The 16,986-nt window shown below is 39.1% G+C and overlaps 1 protein-coding gene across 13 annotated transcripts in view; it reads left to right on the top strand.

Annotated features, from left to right (window-relative positions):
* DOP1A (DOP1 leucine zipper like protein A) overlaps positions 1 to 16,986 on the top strand; it is a 101,131-nt gene that overhangs the window by 73,952 nt on the left and 10,193 nt on the right. For 11 of the 13 annotated variants that reach the window (XR_004645193.1, XM_034766132.1, XM_034766128.1 and 8 more), the window contains 13 exons: positions 1,453 to 1,578; positions 2,053 to 2,187; positions 3,013 to 3,068; positions 4,831 to 4,935; positions 5,962 to 6,028; positions 7,802 to 7,946; positions 8,138 to 8,217; positions 10,834 to 10,943; positions 11,658 to 11,807; positions 12,223 to 12,284; positions 13,278 to 13,430; positions 14,734 to 14,870; positions 16,823 to 16,878. Coding sequence is in view for 12 of the 13 variants with exons in the window: in XM_034766132.1 (XP_034622023.1) it covers positions 1,453 to 1,578; positions 2,053 to 2,187; positions 3,013 to 3,068; positions 4,831 to 4,935; positions 5,962 to 6,028; positions 7,802 to 7,946; positions 8,138 to 8,217; positions 10,834 to 10,943; positions 11,658 to 11,807; positions 12,223 to 12,284; positions 13,278 to 13,430; positions 14,734 to 14,870; positions 16,823 to 16,878 (1,382 nt within the window). In the remaining variant the exon portion in view is untranslated. Of the gene's footprint in view, positions 1 to 1,452; positions 1,579 to 2,052; positions 2,188 to 3,012; positions 3,069 to 4,830; positions 4,936 to 5,961; positions 6,029 to 7,801; positions 7,947 to 8,137; positions 8,218 to 10,833; positions 10,944 to 11,657; positions 11,808 to 12,222; positions 12,285 to 13,277; positions 13,431 to 14,733; positions 14,871 to 16,808; positions 16,879 to 16,986 lie in introns of all 13 variants that reach the window. The other 2 variants (XM_034766137.1, XM_034766136.1) reach the window with 2 other exon arrangements.

The raw sequence follows: 16,986 nt of genomic DNA, 5'->3' as shown, positions 1-16,986 counted from the left end.
AATTGTATTCCATTAAAAGTTACCTGAACGGTATTTCTTAGAAAAGTCTTTCAACTTTTGCAATACCTGAGTTGTCCCCAGCTAAGAGGGGATGGGCAGCGAGTTTATAATTAGTTTACAATTTACTTTGGTAAAATGTATAAGTTCTGACAAAAATATGACTCTCCAGTTAGTACTGTACTGATGACATAACATCACCCATGAAAAATAGTTGAAGCAGAGAGATGGGAAAGTGTTCACATTATAAACCATTTAAAATACTATTTTATATCTCTAAGGTTATAGAATATTTGTTTAAAATCTTTACAAAAATCTCACAATATACTTCAATAAATACTTGATCTGACACCCTTATGAGGTTCCATGCTCCATCCACCTCCTGTTAGTAACATCATTGTATGGAGAGAGGTCATATCAGATCATAGGCTGGCGACTGGAAAGAGTAGGTGGCGGACAGGAGGAATTGAACAATATGGTATTTGAGGAGTTTTTCAAAGTATTCCAGTAACATGCTTGATGTCCTGCTTTGCCCATTTATTGGAGTCAGTTCAAACTCTTCTGCTATTGAAGGAATTTTGTGTTTTTATAAACAAATTCAGGTTATCTGATATGATACATGGATTTTAGTGTGATTTCCACATAGTCATCATGTTACTTTATGTACTACATAGCTGTTCACTTTAATATACATAATATTATTTCTTGATGTATGTATAAAAAAAAGGACACCATGCTACAGGCTTTCACAACATATCCACTGAAACCAATTGCATCTAATTCTCTGTATTGTCTTTTTATAAATACCTGCTTCCTGGTCATATTCATGTTGGCAAAAAGACTCTCTTAAATCAGTCTCCTTATAGAAGGGATGACAAATTTCACAAAGACAAGATCATCCTTTATACTCCAGAATAATTGGTTACCTAAGTTTAACTCTTCCATACATCACAGATTGTTCTTGTTTTGTTTTGCCCGAAGCTTCAACATTCAAGAGCACTTGTCATATGCTGGATAGGAGAAGAGCTGTTAAGATTTATCTTGATTATAACCCAATTAATTCAGGACAATATCTAGGTTGACCTTTTCCCGTACTTCACCCCATTCAAGATAAATCCTTTGGGTGCTACTACGATGGCCACTTCAAAGCCAAGCATAGAGTTAATATGGTTGGATAAGGAGTTACTGTAAAGAATTTGGTTTGATCTGTTTAATGCTTCAGTACAGCTTTGGAAGCAATTATCTGAAGGAGTGCAGAAGGGGCGTGGCTAAGCTCTGGAACTCCATAGAGAAGTCTATGCTTGCCTCTGGTATTTGCAAAAGAGAAGTGCTGTCCAAATATTTCAGAATAGGAGATGGATCATTCTCAGAAATTTTCCAGTATGGTATGTCAGTCAGAGTATAAAGTTTGGATGCTTTGTTTCAATGTGTGCACGTTCTGTTTCTGTGTTTCAGAATTTGAGGCAGCAGATTCTTGAATTGTTGGGCCCAATATCAATGAATCACGGTGTTCACTTTATGGCTGCTATTGCATTTGTATGGAATGAAAGGAGACAAAACAAAAACACTTCTAGAACAAAGGTATGTGCATGTTGCTAGTTGACATGGATACTTAAATAAATTGTAATCTGGTTTACTGGATTTCCAATATTTGTCTTTAGAACCTACTTTAAAAAAAATCATCTAAGATTTTTGGGGTCAAATGAAACATTACGCAAATCCTTTTCATAAGTGCATTTATGTTTATGCATGTGTTTGCATGCTCAAATAACCACACATTTTTTTTAGAATAGAATTTTTTTAAAAACCCATTATTGTAAGTGACTGATATTTAAAATAGAGACTTCAAAGGAAAGTGATGGTCAATGAATATTTGGTAAACTATTTGTCCAAAAAATTTCACCTAGGTCTCGTTCCTACACGTTTTCTTATTTATTTTTCTTTCTTTCCCATAGCTTCTCATGCATTGTCCTTTACTCATCAACTCCTTTTACACTGGACAACACTAACTATTAACTGTAACAGTAATCTATAGCACATGTTGGTCTTTTCCAGGTTATTCCTACAGCCAGTGACGAACAGCTTCTACTGGTAGAACTAGTTCGCTCTATCAGTGTTATGAGAACGGAGACTGTTATACAAACAGTAAAAGAAGTTTTAAAGCAGCCTCCAGCCATAGCCAAGGACAAGGTAGGAAAATCACAGAGTTGTTGTTAGTTCATATGATGCTATTTTAGAAGTGATAAATTGTATAAGTACTCAAATTGTCGTGAAGGAACTGCTACCAATGTGCTGTAGGTTGGTAACAGCTGTCCTCTACCAAAATCTGTTTCTGGTAATATCTTCTTAATCCTATTGAGTGTAGAAAACCACTTCACTCATTTTAAAAATATATTTAGTGAAAGATGCTAGATTGACAGCATTTGAAGGCTGAAGGCCATATAATCAATTGTGTTTCATATTTCAAAAATAAGCAAGTTCAGATTAACAAAGTAGCTGTGCCACCTGTACAGTATCATATACTGATTTAAAATGCACTCTTTTGGATCCTAGTAGTTAGAAGGATTAATCAGGCGTGACTCTTTTTTTCATGGGGGCTAAGGTATTTTTAATGATGGGATGCCCCGGAATCCCCATTCCTTTCTCCTTTGCTATTGCTTTTGAAAGGCCTTGTATCATCTGTCCAGTTGAGGGAGGTCTAGACGTGATCTCTGGCCCCTCAGCTGGAGCTTGTCAGTGGCGTTCTATGATTCAGCTAGGGTGGAGGGGATAGAGGAGAGCGCTTCAGAATAACATTAGGTTTTACAGGGCTAAGATTTTTGCTGCCCAAGTGTGACACTCAGTTTTCAGACACCTCTCTGAGTGCATTGCAATTTAATTTGACCTCATGCTATCCACTGTTTTGTTTACCTTTTGAAATCTGGTAGTTAGTTCAACACCCACTGTTTTTGTTGAGGTAAAAAAAAAGACAAAAGTAAATTTCTTCTTGGTGACACTGATTTCTTGTCTTTCTAGAAGCATCTGTCATTGGAAGTCTGCATGTTGCAGTTTTTCTATGCTTATATTCAAAGGTAAGACAATGAGGCTGTAGATCCTTTATTATTTTCTTTCTGTATCATCAGTCAGTAGATAACTATAAAAGAGAATCTGGACATTTTATATCCTCAACAGAAAGCTGCCTCCCTTTGATTTACTACAACAGACCGAAAGGTTACATGAGAAGAAAACAGTTTTCTCCATTTGTAATCTTTGAGCTATATCCATTTAGACTCAACATTGCAATGCCTGACTTCTAGGCACACTGACACCCAGTAGAATCCACAGTCCTGAGTTAGGTGGCCGGGCTCCCTAGACAATGCCTGGGGAGAATTAGGCACCTAAGAATGGGATGCACAAAAACCAGCAAGCTGAATGGAGAGCTGCCTAAGCTAGCCATTAGAAAATACTGAGGACAGAGCTGGAGCCTAAGCCCTGCTCCTCAAAGGGAATTAGGCACATAATGGGAGGCACCTCCCTGGGGATCTATAGTCATGATCCCTCTCTTAGAGTTAGGCACTTAAGACAGGTCAGTCCTTTCTTGCAGAAAATGGAGGGGGAGGAAGAGGTAGAGATGTCCCCCTTATATTCAATAGCTTAGTGGCGAGAGCATCACCCAGGACATGGGGGATCTGGGCTCAAATTCCCTCTCTGCCTGTTGTGGAGTAAGAACTTGAACCTAGGTCTTCCACTTCTCCAGTGAGTACCCTAATCACTGGGCTATAGGATATTCTCTCAATCTCTCCTGTTGGAGCTGTTCCACTTTGTGTAAATAAATAAATATTCATTGGACTAGAGAGAACGTGAGATTATAGCACAGTGGTTAGGTCACTCACCTGAAAGACCCCTATTCCAGTCTGTTTTAATTAATATCTAATTATTTATACAAAGTGGAACAATTTCAACAGTTTCTTGAGACCTGCCCAAGAATACCTATAGCCCAGTGATTAGGGCACTCCCCATGGAGGTAGGAGACCTGAGTTCAGGCAGAATGGGGATTTGATCCTGGGTGAGTGCTCTAACACTGAGTAATTGGGCATAAACACACTACTACCACCAACTCCTCTTTTGAATGGGCCCTGATATGGTAGCCATGCTCTGATAACACCTACCAAATTAGGCCCCTCAGGTGAGATAGGCAGAAGAATGCCTAGTTTGTGTATCTCACTGGGGTTTAGGCATAATCTGGGTATCAGGAGTGAGGTGGCTTTGTGCATGCCCACCAGCAGAAATACAGGAGGAATTTAGGCACCTACAAGGTAAGGGGGCAGCTGAGTGGGGGTTTTGAGGATCCAAATTTTGGAGTTAGGTGCCTAAAGTGGCAATTATGCACCTAAATTCCTTTGTGGGTCTAGCTGGTTTGTGTTACTTTATATTATAGATGAAAAGGGAATCTTCTGGGTTCCTCAATTCCACCTTTATCTTTCATTCTCTCCCTAACTGGAAAGGCCCACAGCAAACCTCTCTGCAGTTGAGGAAGACTGGACTCAGACCCATCCCCTCCAGATCTCATCAGCACCACTTCAGTCATTAGCCAGAGAGGGTATCTTTTGAATACAATGTTCTTCCCCCTACCTCCAGAGTCCGGCATGTTACCTCCATAACACCTCCACTCTCTATTAATATGTGAACCAAGGGGAGAGACAGGACCTAAATTTTGATCTCCTGCAGGAACAGTGCTTTTGATTGGCACTAAAGTTGGCGCTGTCAGACAGGAAGGATGGGAGAATAGAAAATTTGGGATATCTGTGACACTTGACATGATTTTATCACTTTAACTCTGTCATTATCTTGCAGGATTCCAGTGTCCAGCTTAGTAGACAGCTGGGCAACACTATTGCTTCTTCTGAAGGACTCTATACAGCTCAGTCTTCCAGCACCAGGGCAGTTTCTCATACTTGGGTGAGCAGTTATATTTACAATTTCAAACAAAATTGTGATCCCATAAATGTAAAATTATATAAAGAGCAAGTGTGTAAAATCTTGATTTAATTACTTAGAGTTTTGAATGGAGAAAAATTCCTATTTCCTAGAGACCTTCTTGACAAAGATTTATCTTGAATGCAGTATCTTACTTGGAAGAATGTTGATCATATACAAATGTTGATTCTTGTATTGCTCCGACCTTTTTCTGGAAGAACCACTTCTGGTATGAGTGTAGTGCTATCTCCATCTTCATCCAGTTCTCAGCTTCCCTCAGTGACACTGCCAACTGTGTGGTAATTATGAATACTTGTGATGCTAGTTTGTGAGGTCTCCCAACACATTTTTTCGATAGGCCACTAGAGAGCCATTAGATGAAAATGACTTTTTGTTACTTTCACCCATGGTCAAATTTAAATAAGAGACCTAGATATGTCAAACTCCATATCTCACTATTAGTCCCCTCAGCTACCAGGACCCTCTAAATAGTAGTTTTAAACATCTAAATGTACTCCATAAGTCACTCTTATGACTATTTATTGTATATATTATATTTTCCTCTCATGTGAAATAGGATTAATTACCAGCCCAGAAACAGTTTGCTGAACTTCAGAAATAAAATGCTGAATATGGTCATTTGTGTTAAGCACTGAGCAACAATCTCTGTAAATGGTGGTAATACTGTAGTAAAGTATTAAATCAAATAGTCACAAATTAATTTGTCCAAAACCATCTCCATGAAGATATTTTGGATGGATTCTAATGTTACATCTACTTGAAAACTATTAATTATACAAATTGTTCATAACAATCAAAATACATTTCAGATATTTGGAAATGAGTCCTTTTGGAATTTTAGCAAACTAAAGGGAAGTAGCTGAAGTTTCAATTAATGTATAGTGTGCATGTGAATTTGTCATGGAATTTTTACCTGTTATTCTAAAATAATGCAATATTTTATTTTAAGATTATCATCAGTATTAATTTAATATATTTTCTTTTTAGTGTTCTAAATGAGTTTATTATGAAAAACCCAAGTCTGGAGAATAAGAAAGATCAAAGAGATCTTCAGGTAAAACAAATATTTTTGTATAAATTTACTGTTAAAATATTCTACAGTAAATGCTTAACTGCTAAGCGTACAGCATATCTGATCTTTTCTGTACATTTAAAAAAATATTTTTAAGCAACTGATCTTGTTATAATGGCTTTTTTTGTTTTCTTTTGTAGTTTTTTCTATTGCTTATAGTTGTTACATTTTTCTTAATACTGTATTTAACTTAAAATTTCCTTGCTGTAACTTAAACCCATTGCTATTTGTTCTGTCCTCATTATTAACATTTCTCCCATCAATCATCTTTCTGTGAACTGAGCTTTGCCTAGTTTTCTTAATTTTATATCACAGTTCTTATTTTCCCAACATTTATCACTTCTGTAGCTGCCTTCTGAGCATTCTAAGCTTCATTTCTTTTTAAAAAAAATGTTGGAACCCAACACTGAATGCAGTACTCCAATTGAAGCTCAATAGCACTAAGCAGAGAAAATTAATTACCTTGCTGCTTGTACTTGAGGTACTCCTGTTAATACAACTTGGATTAGTATTTTATGTAGCAGCACTGTAGACTCATGTTCAGTTTATGATGCTCTCCTAGAACCCCCAGACACTTCTCTATGGTACTGCCACAAATCAGCATTCACCTATTCTATGGGCAAAACATGCAGTCAGATATGCATGTGCTTGCTGAATCTAAAATATACCTTAAGTGAATTCTCTTGTGAGCTTGAACACTTGACTACTTTTTTTGTGTTTTTCCTATAATTCCAAACCTGCTTAACTCCTGATCAGAGTGCCTAAGACGTTAGCTGCAAAGACGTATTATACTGCAACAGTCATGCTGTTTACCATCTGAAATCACTTTCCTGAAGCAACTTTCAGGATCATGAGTTAATTCATGTCTGTGATGGAGTAAGTTATTCTTTGATGTTAGGTGAAAAGGCATGCTGTTGGGGGGAGAGGTCTGTTACACAAGATTTTAAGCCCACTTGTTTACCATATACGAAAAGCATATGACATACCTTTTACTTCACCTGCAATCATTTCAAAAATGTTGCAGCTCCCATTGCTTTAATCTTGAACGTAAACTCTTTGTGACAGTAAACATTAAACAGTAGATAGTCCAGCAGAAGTCACATGTTCTTTGACCTATTTGTGATAGGTGACATTTTTGGAAAAGGTAATCCAGGATTTAAATAATCTTTCAAATTATCCACTGAGACCTTGATATTTCAACAGATACACAAAAGTGCTTCAGATTAAAAGGAAAAAAAAAGAGTTTAACAGCCAGAAAGAGATTCTGTGAATGGACACAACATACTTACATTTTCCCAGTCATTGGGATGGCTATTGAGTAAACCTTATTTCTGTGCTTTTGTAAATGAAGATGTGAAAATTCTTGCTGCAATCAGATCCATACAACCTTCCACTTCTTACAGATAAAGCCACTAAGCATATAATCGTTTCATTTTCCTGATTTCAGACCAATTCTCTAATTTATCAGAATTATTTTGCATTTCACTTCTGTCCTCTGAAGTGTTTGTGCTACCTTTTAACTTCATACCATCTACCAATTTGATTAATCAATGGGCTAAGATCTGTTCAGCTCATCCGCCAAGGAATATTCATCATTGCTGATGTTGAACAGAAGTGAATCCAGAACAGAACCCTGTGATGTCCCACTCTATAATTCCTCTTCCCCTGACACTGAACTAATGAGTATCTGTGTAGACAACATATCTCAAGACAGCCAATTTACTCTTTACACATTTGCTTCTTGCTTTCCATCAGGATGTAACTCACAAAATAGTGGATGCCATTGGTGCAATTGCTGGTTCTTCCTTGGAACAGACTACTTGGTTAAGACGAAATCTAGAGGTCAAACCTTCCCCCAAGATAATGGTTGATGGAAACAACTTGGAATCGGATGTTGAAGGTAGCTTATTTTCCCATTATTCAAAATAAAATATTGAATTAATTTATTGATTCCCTTCATGTTACTAAAAAATGTCAGATTTTATAATAATTTTCCATGTCTTAGAATATATTTACTTTAAAATATTTATTTTTGTAAATAGTGATCTAAGGTACATAGTTTCCAAAATTAATTGTCACGTTTTCATTTAGATATGTTGTATCCAGCTCTGGAAACCTCAAATATAACTCCTTCAGTTTATAGCGTCCATGCATTAACATTACTTTCTGAGGTAAATGTTTCTTTAATTATACTACATGCTGGTTTCTTATAATACAGAGGGACATGGAGAGATTAGAAACATGCACATAAACATGCACATGAGAGTCAATTTAGAAGAATACTAGTTAAATATCGATGGGAAAAATAATTGAAATGTATATACACAATGGGAAAAAAAAAACTCTGAGACAAGAAATGCATAAAGAGGCCTAAGAGTGATAATGGACAGCAAATGTATACATGAATTTATCATTTTGTTAGTTATTTGCTAAGCACTGGCAATGTTTTCAGTGCTGTACCATTATCATTTGTGTGGTGATGCTGTCCAGAGGCCCCAATCACTCTCATTGGGATGAGAACAAAAAGTGACCATGTGATCAGAGCAGGGGTGAAAGTAACTTAAAGGACTTACCAGTACTCCGGAGTCCTTAGGAGGGGGAGGGGCCTCAACCGGAAGAGGCGTGGTCTCTACCAGAAGAGGTGGGGCCTTTAAATCCCCTGGCATTTTAAATCAGGATTTAAAGGGCCCGGGGCTGGGGCTGTGGTAGCAGCAGCTGGGAGCCCCTGGCCCTTTAAATCACCCCCCGAAGCTCCCAGGTGCAGAGGCCCTTTAAATCACCCCCGGAGCTACCAGCTGCAGAGGCAGCTCGGAGCCCCAGGGGTGATTTAAAGGGCCCAGGGCTCCAGCTGCTGCTACCACAGCTGAGCCCCAGGCACTTTAAATCACCATCGGAGGGGGCCCCAGCCTCTGGCGGAGCTTTAAAGGGCCCGGAGCTCCGCTGCAGTAGCGGCAGCCAGGAGCCCCTGTCCCTTTAAATCACTGCCAGAGCCCTGCTGCTGCTACTCTGGCCTCCAGCAGCGGGGCTCAGGTGGTGATTTAAAGGACCCCAGAGGGTAGCGGCAGTAGAAGCCCCGATCCCTTTAAATCGCCCCCCTAGCCATGCTACAGCCAGGGGCTGGGGTGGTGATTTAAAGGGCCTGGGGCTCTGGCTGCCACCACCACCCTGGGCCCTTTAAATCGTCCCCGGAGCCCTGCTGTCGGACCCCTGGGGTAGCAGCAGCAGTGCTCCGGCGGCAAGTTAAAGGGCCCGGGGCTGTAGCGGTGGCCCAGCCTCGGACCCTTTAAATAGCTGCCGGAGCCCCGGTGCCGCTACCCCAGGGCTCTGGCAGGCTCTGGGGATGATTTAAAGGGCCAGGGGCTGGGCCACCTCTACAGCCCCGGGCCCTTTAACTTGGGCGGTAACGGCTACCGGAGCCCCGGACCCTCTAAATCGTCCCCAGAGCCCTGCTGCAGGAGCCCTGGGGAAGCAGCATGGGGGTTCCGGCTGCTATTTTAAGGGCCGGGGCTGTAGCGGCTGCCGCAGCCCTGGATCCTTTAAATAGCCACCGGAGCCCCACCGCCGCTTCCCCAGGGCTCCGGCATCAGGGCTCTGGTGGCAATTTAAAGGGCCCAGGGCTCCAGCCGCTGCTGGGAGCCCCAGGCCCTTTAAATTACTGCCGGGGAAGCCAATCTGCCCCGGTAAGGTGCACTGGCTCTTGCCAGTACGCCGTACCGGGGCGTACCGGCTTACTTTCACCTCTGGATCAGAGAGTCATTGAGGTTCAGAACAGTGATTACTGACAGATGTCTAATAGGCAAAATAATTCTCTTATCTGTCAGGAGGTTCCTGTCATCTGCCCTGACCTCTGTCCTAGACATTTCTATTTGTGTGATTTTGTTAATTTGCTGTATTACTTTGTGGTGGTTGATACTATATTATATTTTATTTGCATTTTGTGGGGGAGGGAAAGGAAAATTTGACAGTAGCCATTGAAGTCAATGGACACAGGTTCCTGCCATGTGCCAGGGTATTAATCTTTGTAATCCTGACATGTTATACATGTGCAGTGACTTGTACCAGGGTTTGCTGGAAGAAGTTGAGTGAGGAATTTACGGTGTTTGGTGAGGTTTTTTGTGGCAGGGTTTATTTTATATAGGCATAGTATGGATGAATTTATGTGCTGGTAATTGTGGGCTAATGCTTATATTTTATGGGCTATGGTATAGTGTGTCTTAGCTGAGGGTTCATGTATTTTTATTTTTAAATATATAGTGGATCTTTATACTTTGTTTTTTTAATTTTGTACAGTACCTCAGATTTGATAGCTTTTGTATTAAATTTGAATACATTCATATACTTATATGAATTTGAATAAATTAATAATGCTTACATAATTGCCACTCCTTTTATCAGTCATAATAGAAATGTCACGGGTTAAATGGGCATGGAGATTTACCCAAGAAATGGCCCTTCATTGGGAGGAGAGTGTAGGGAAGTTTACAGCACAATCACCTGTGGATGGATTTAATTGTATCTTAAGCACTAAATTCACTTTATGAAAGAGAACCTACACATTTTTTAAAAGGGAAAGATTTTATAATTTATTTTATTTTCTAATTTTAAAAGATTCAATATACTTAAGGTTTGGGAAATATTATATTGAAGAACATCATGCAGAAAAGTAATAGTATAAATATAATGCTCTTTTGGGGGTTATAAGAAGTAAGTTTAAAGAAGCCAAGCCAGACACTCCTCCCCAACAACCACCTTAAATTCTGCAATTTCTTGCTTCTTATGTCTTGTAGGTTTTGGCTCATCTGTTGGATATGGTTTTCTACAGCGATGAAAAAGAAAGAGTTATTCCTTTGCTTGTAAATATTATGCATTATGTTGTGCCCTACCTCCGCAATCACAGGTATCATTACAATTTATATAGCTCAGACCTCACGTCTACTGGAGTTTGTTGGATGTTCTGCATTTCAACTGAATGAAGCTGCCTATTCCATGGCACTACAAAGAGAGGCAGATAAGAGAGTGAATGTGACAGACTGTCTGACTCCCCACCAAATTATCTGGAGCCTGGATGAAATATATTGAGCTGGAAGCAAGAATTCAGATGTCACAGCCTTTCTTACTGACCAAGGCCTCATGCACTAACTCTCAGAAGCAATCAAGTATTAGCCCCCATACTTTATAAATAAGTTAACAGAGAGGTTGCAAAAGGTCACTTCAGACAGAGTCTGGAATGGTATCCAAGTTTCTAACATGGCAGAACCAAGTCTTATCTGCTCAGCCACATTTTGTTTCAGATCTAATGTGCCATATATATATTCTTTGGATTTCCTATCTCTAATCACACACTCATGTCAGAGCCAGGGATAAGAATGCAAGATTCCTGATCTCCAATATTCTGCTGCTTTCTGTATTCGTTGTACAGCTATTTGCTAAAGTGTTAGTCAGATCCCTTTTAGCGGCTGATCCACAAAGAGGATAACAACCTCTGTTGCAGCACATATGAAAAGTGATTTTAATATGATGTTTTAAAACCATTGTTTTCACAGGAGTCTGGATATATATTCATAACTTTTTTAAAGCAGAGATTTCATGTTGAGTTGCTTTTTCTTTCCAGCGCTCACAATGCCCCCAGTTATCGAGCCTGTGTTCAGTTATTGAGCAGTCTTAGTGGGTATCAGTATACAAGAAGAGCATGGAAAAAGGAAGCTTTTGATCTTTTCATGGATTCCAGCTTCTTCCAAATGGATGCTTCTTGTGTTAACCAGTAAGAGATTTTCTTGTTTGTATCTGTTATTGTAAATGTTCAGCATATAGTGTATTCAGTTACATATTACAAATGCTGGGCAATGTAAGCCAGATATTGCCAACAAATTTCTCTGTTTGTGAGTGCATACATATTATGAGATGTGCACAGATTATGAAATTCACATATTCAAACCTTATTTGTGTGCACAAATTGAGTGCAAATGACTTTGTATTTGTAAACCTATCATATACATGAATAAGAGAGTCCTGAAATTGCATGTGCAGCCAGTTTCTAAGGAAAATTTAAAATTTGCCATAGAAAATTTGGCCCTATATGTATTTTTAAATTTGGTTAAAAGAACAGAAAATATTTCAAATAAAAATACAAATGTCTTGCTTTTTTAATTATACACAATCATCCTCTTTCCTTTTAGTTGGAGAGCAATTATGGATAATTTGATGACACATGACAAAACTACGTTTAGAGATTTGATGAGTGAGTACTAACTCCTGTATAATAAAAATACTTACTGCTTATATGTTATTTTATGTTTCAAAGCACTCCATACATGTTAACTTATATACAATTCATTACATCAATTTCTCCAGGAAAGACATTTAAAAAACCTAAAATAAGTATTTCTTGGAAAATTTTTGTTCAGGATTTTAAATTCCACTTGAAAAGATATTTGTAAGAAATGTTTGAATTAAGCCGTGTTTTAATTTACATTTCTTCTTAAACTACTGGCATTTTGAAGAAAAGGGCACTGCATTCATCTCTACCATACTAGGGCACAACTTCTTTGAAATAAACGGAGGTGTCCCTCCTTGTACCAGCAGTGAATTTTACTCTTTATGCGAAAAAAGTGTGTCAAGCAAATACTTTGTCCAGTCTCAAAATGTCATTAACAATTTTCTAGCTTGAGGAAAAAGATGATTATAGAATCCTGCAGAATGACAATTTCTGATTAACAATTTATTTAAAGATACAGAGCCAGATTCTCCTTTTAGTTATACTGCTACAAGTAGGGTTGCCCCAGTATAACAAAGCAGAATTTGACCCAAATTATACAGACACTCCCTGACTTACACAAGCGTTCTGTTCCGGAACACCTTGTGTAACTCGAATTTTGTGTTAGTCGGAAACGTATACCCGACCATTACGCAATCCCCGCCCCCCAAACAAAAAAAACCCTCCTAGCTTACGGAACTTTTTCCATAAGTGCGGATTTGTGTAAGTCGGGTTTGTGTAACCCAGGGGGCGTCTGTATTTAACATAAAGGCAATATGTATATTTGCCAGGTTTTTTTCAATATATGTTTCTTAAATATGCTAATTTTGGTTAAATAGTACTTACTTATATGTACAAATTACACAGTTGACTTGAAAACTGTCTTCATACTTCTGGTTGTATTCATGTGATAAAATAAATGTTGCCTTTCTTTTACTATTAAAAGTATGTCTCAAGATAGCACTTTTTCTCTCTTAGCACGAGTGGCCGTGGCTCAGAGCAGTTCACTCAATCTGTTTGCTAATCGGGATGTAGAGTTGGAACAGCGAGCTATGCTTCTGAAGAGGCTGGCCTTTGCCATTTTTAGCAGTGAAGTGGACCAGTACCAGAAATATCTTCCAGATATACAAGGTCAGTAGAAATTATTATTTACCAGAATTTCTTTTTTAAATAAAAGTGATTGTTGCTGAAGAATACTTTGTCATAAGGTAGATGTGTTGTGGGCTCTGGTATGCATTAGCCACTATCACTGAATTTCATTTTTAACAGTCCTCATAATAGAAATCATAATGGAATCTACGAGCCTGATCCTGTCTCTATTGAAATTGTTGACAAAATTCCAGCTGTTTTCAATGGGAGCAGGGTTGGATTTCAAATGACAGTAGAGCACATAGGCTTGTTGACTGCCAGTTAACTTCCCACTACATCATGTCACTCATCTGTCATCTTATCAATTGCTCGGTATCCCTGGATATCCTATAAGCTGTTCTCTTACATGGTTTATAGGCTCACATGCCCCCCTATCTGTACATTCAGCTACATAGGTGTGTGTAGGCCTAGATGAAAATATTGCAGGTTCTACAAATTCCTGTAGCTGTTTGTTCTGCTCTTCTGTTAGTTTGTTCAGTAATTAACATTGGAGGTTGTTATTGCTTCCTGTTAACTCTTTTATAGGAATTTGGGAGAGGGCTCTTTTCCCCGCTCTGATGTGATGCAGATTGTCAGGACAGCTTCCTTCTAGGCATGATGTCTTTGTAGATTATCATAATACACTGTGCACAGTTCTTCCTTCAAATGGGTAGAACCATAATCTTCCTTGTCCACCTTTTCCATTATTTGTATTTTGAGGCTCCTTTCCAATCAGCTAGTAACTAGCTGTAGGTCTGGCCTGTTCATGATGTCTGGTTGTTTTTCTTGTCTGAACTGTGTGTGGATGATGTGGACGTTTGCTACTTGAGAGGCTATCTCTTTACTCGTTGGATACTGCAATGTAGGTGATGAGCTGGAACTCGCAGTAATCAGGTTTACATAAAAAGCATCTGAGGACAGAGTAGTCTCAGTGTAATATACAGCATAGTAATAGTACAATATTTTCATACGGTAAACATGAGTTACTCTAGCTCTTACCACATATCTTTTGCTAGAAATAGAGGTCACACCTTTATAATCTGTTGTTCTTCTCTTTGGAATGAATCAAACTCTCGTATAGATAAACAATGTAATGTAGCATAGGGAACAAAACTGTTTGTTTTGCAGTCATATAAATATTTGGTTCACACAATTTATTTTGGACATTGACAAAAGGAATAAAATATAGTTACTTATATTAATATTAAAATATATTTAACTCTAACAAGAATAAACTGACTGGAAAACTAAAAAGCTAACCAGAGCTATTATAAACTGAGGAATCCTTGTTGGCTTTCTGTTTCAGAAAGGCTGGTAGAAAGTCTCCGTTTGCCTCAAGTGCCCACCCTTCACTCTCAAGTGTTCCTGTTTTTCAGAGTATTGCTTTTAAGAATGTCTCCACAGCACCTTACCTCACTTTGGCCTACCATGATCACTGAACTGGTGAGTTGTAGTTAGCATTCATGATTTGGAAAACTGATGGTGCATAGGTAACTTAATACCTGAATATCTGTTTGAGTTGCCCCAGGGAAATAAGTTATAGTTACGTTATGTACATTTAAATGTACAATGGTCACCATTTAAACTGAATGCTGACTTCTTTGCACAGTCTTGATAACATCTGTTTCCTCAAATCAAATAAAATGTCTGTATGGCTTTTGTGATCAGTTAAGCCATACAGAAAATATTTTATTTTTTCAATTTCCAGTCTTTGTTCCTTCCCTGCTCCCACTTGCATCCTGAAGTAACTTTGCACCTCCCTCAATGTTCATTCCTTCTTTGCTCCTACTTACCAGTTCACTTCCTGCCAAAGTAAGCTTGCTTCCCCCCCAGCATGCCTGCTCCCTCACTACTTTCACTTGCTTCTTCCTTGCGGATGCCTTACCAGTCATTTAGCCCCTTCTGATGCTGATGACATCAAGTAGAGGGATCTGAAAGACTTGTTATATTGGTAATCAGTGATGATTCACGGCACTTTATGGCTATATTTTTGTAACCAGACATGTGTACAGCCAGAGCTTTGGCTCTGCTCTATCACAAATGGGACAGAGCACTGCCTTTAAACGGCCAACTGGGGATTCCTCCTGTTGGGATGTTTCAGGAGTAGAAGTGGTTGATAGCCAGAGCACCCTGTGATCCAGTGATTCTTGGTTATCAGAGTGGCCCGTTGGAGTGCCATTACCAGTTGGCTTAAATTAGAGCAGCATTGAGGTGTTAAATTAAATTCTGAATTTTGCTGGAGACTAATCTGAACCCTGGTTGCACTCCGGGAGAGGAAAGATAGCATAATGACGTTCTGTATCTTCTTGTTCCATGCAATAAATGCTGGTAAATTAGCTAGAAAAAGGTGTTCTTGAGATTTTCAGAATATAATTATGCAATAAATATGTTTAAAATAACTTGGGAGAATAGCAGTGATCTAAATATTAAGTACACCTCTACCCCGATATAACGCTGTCCTCAGGAGCCAAAAAATCTTACTGCGTTATAGGTGAAACCGCGTTATATCAAACGTGCTTTGATCCACCGGAGTGCGCAGCCCCTCCCCCCCCCGGAGCACTGCTTTACTGCGTTATATCCGAATTCGTGTTATATCGGGTCGCGTTATATTGGGGTAGAGGTGTAGCACATTCTCCCCTGTGCAAGATATGCTCAGAACAGAAGAGATGATGTGGCTGTCTGGGGGCTGGTTACAGCTGCTTGATTCCCTTAGTCCTGACATAAGTTAGACCAATCTTGGGATTGCTCTAATTTGATACAGCTGACTACGGTCCCTGAAAGATCACATTTCATCTGAGAATTAGCACATGGTACTGGGGCTCCACTCTTGCTTCCCTACACTTCCACCATATCCTTTGCTTCCCTATTCTGGAAGTGCAGGAGGTTTGCATAGGAGCTTGTTCTGACTCTACACTAGTTGAGAATCCCCTGCAGTGGGGGAATTGCTGGACAGTGGCAGCCAGATTACTTTCCCTCTGCACTATTCAGGCAGCAAAAAGGGATGGAACCATCATTGAGAGTCTGGTCCTATATGGCCAAGTAGGCTGATGGGTGATTTCATTAGCCAGGGAATGGAAATAAAGCTCCAAATCTCAGTCCCGTTAAGGCTCTTTCCTTAGGGCTTGTGTATTATTCTTCAAATCCTCTCAAAAATCAACTAAAAAACTGGGCAGTAATTCCCTGGCAGCTTTTCCTGCTTTAGCCAGCCTGGAAGGGAGAAAGCACACTCTTCCCCTTAGCTTTCCTTTGACCCAACTGCTGCTTTTTTTTATACTCTGCCCTGAGCAGTCATGTGACCAGTCAGGACCTGTTAACCCTTTTCAGGCTGCAGACCTTTACCCTGAGACAATCCATTAAAAATAAAATGTTTTTAAAATATAGAATTTGACCTTCAGGTACAAGTGTTTTTACTGATGGAACAAGAACTCACTGCTGATGAAGATATTTCAAGGTAAAATTGAATTAATTTCTGCTCGTTTGTTCAATTTTATGATACCCTGTAGTCTTCTGCAGTCCTATAGGACAGTTGTATTAATATGTAGAAATAGTTTGTCATAGA

This window comes from Trachemys scripta, chromosome 3 (genome assembly GCF_013100865.1).
Source record: "Trachemys scripta elegans isolate TJP31775 chromosome 3, CAS_Tse_1.0, whole genome shotgun sequence".
Lineage (NCBI taxonomy): Eukaryota > Metazoa > Chordata > Testudines > Emydidae > Trachemys > Trachemys scripta.
The sequence above is the reverse complement of the archived record's forward strand: the minus strand, read 5'-3'. Positions and strand labels throughout refer to the sequence as shown.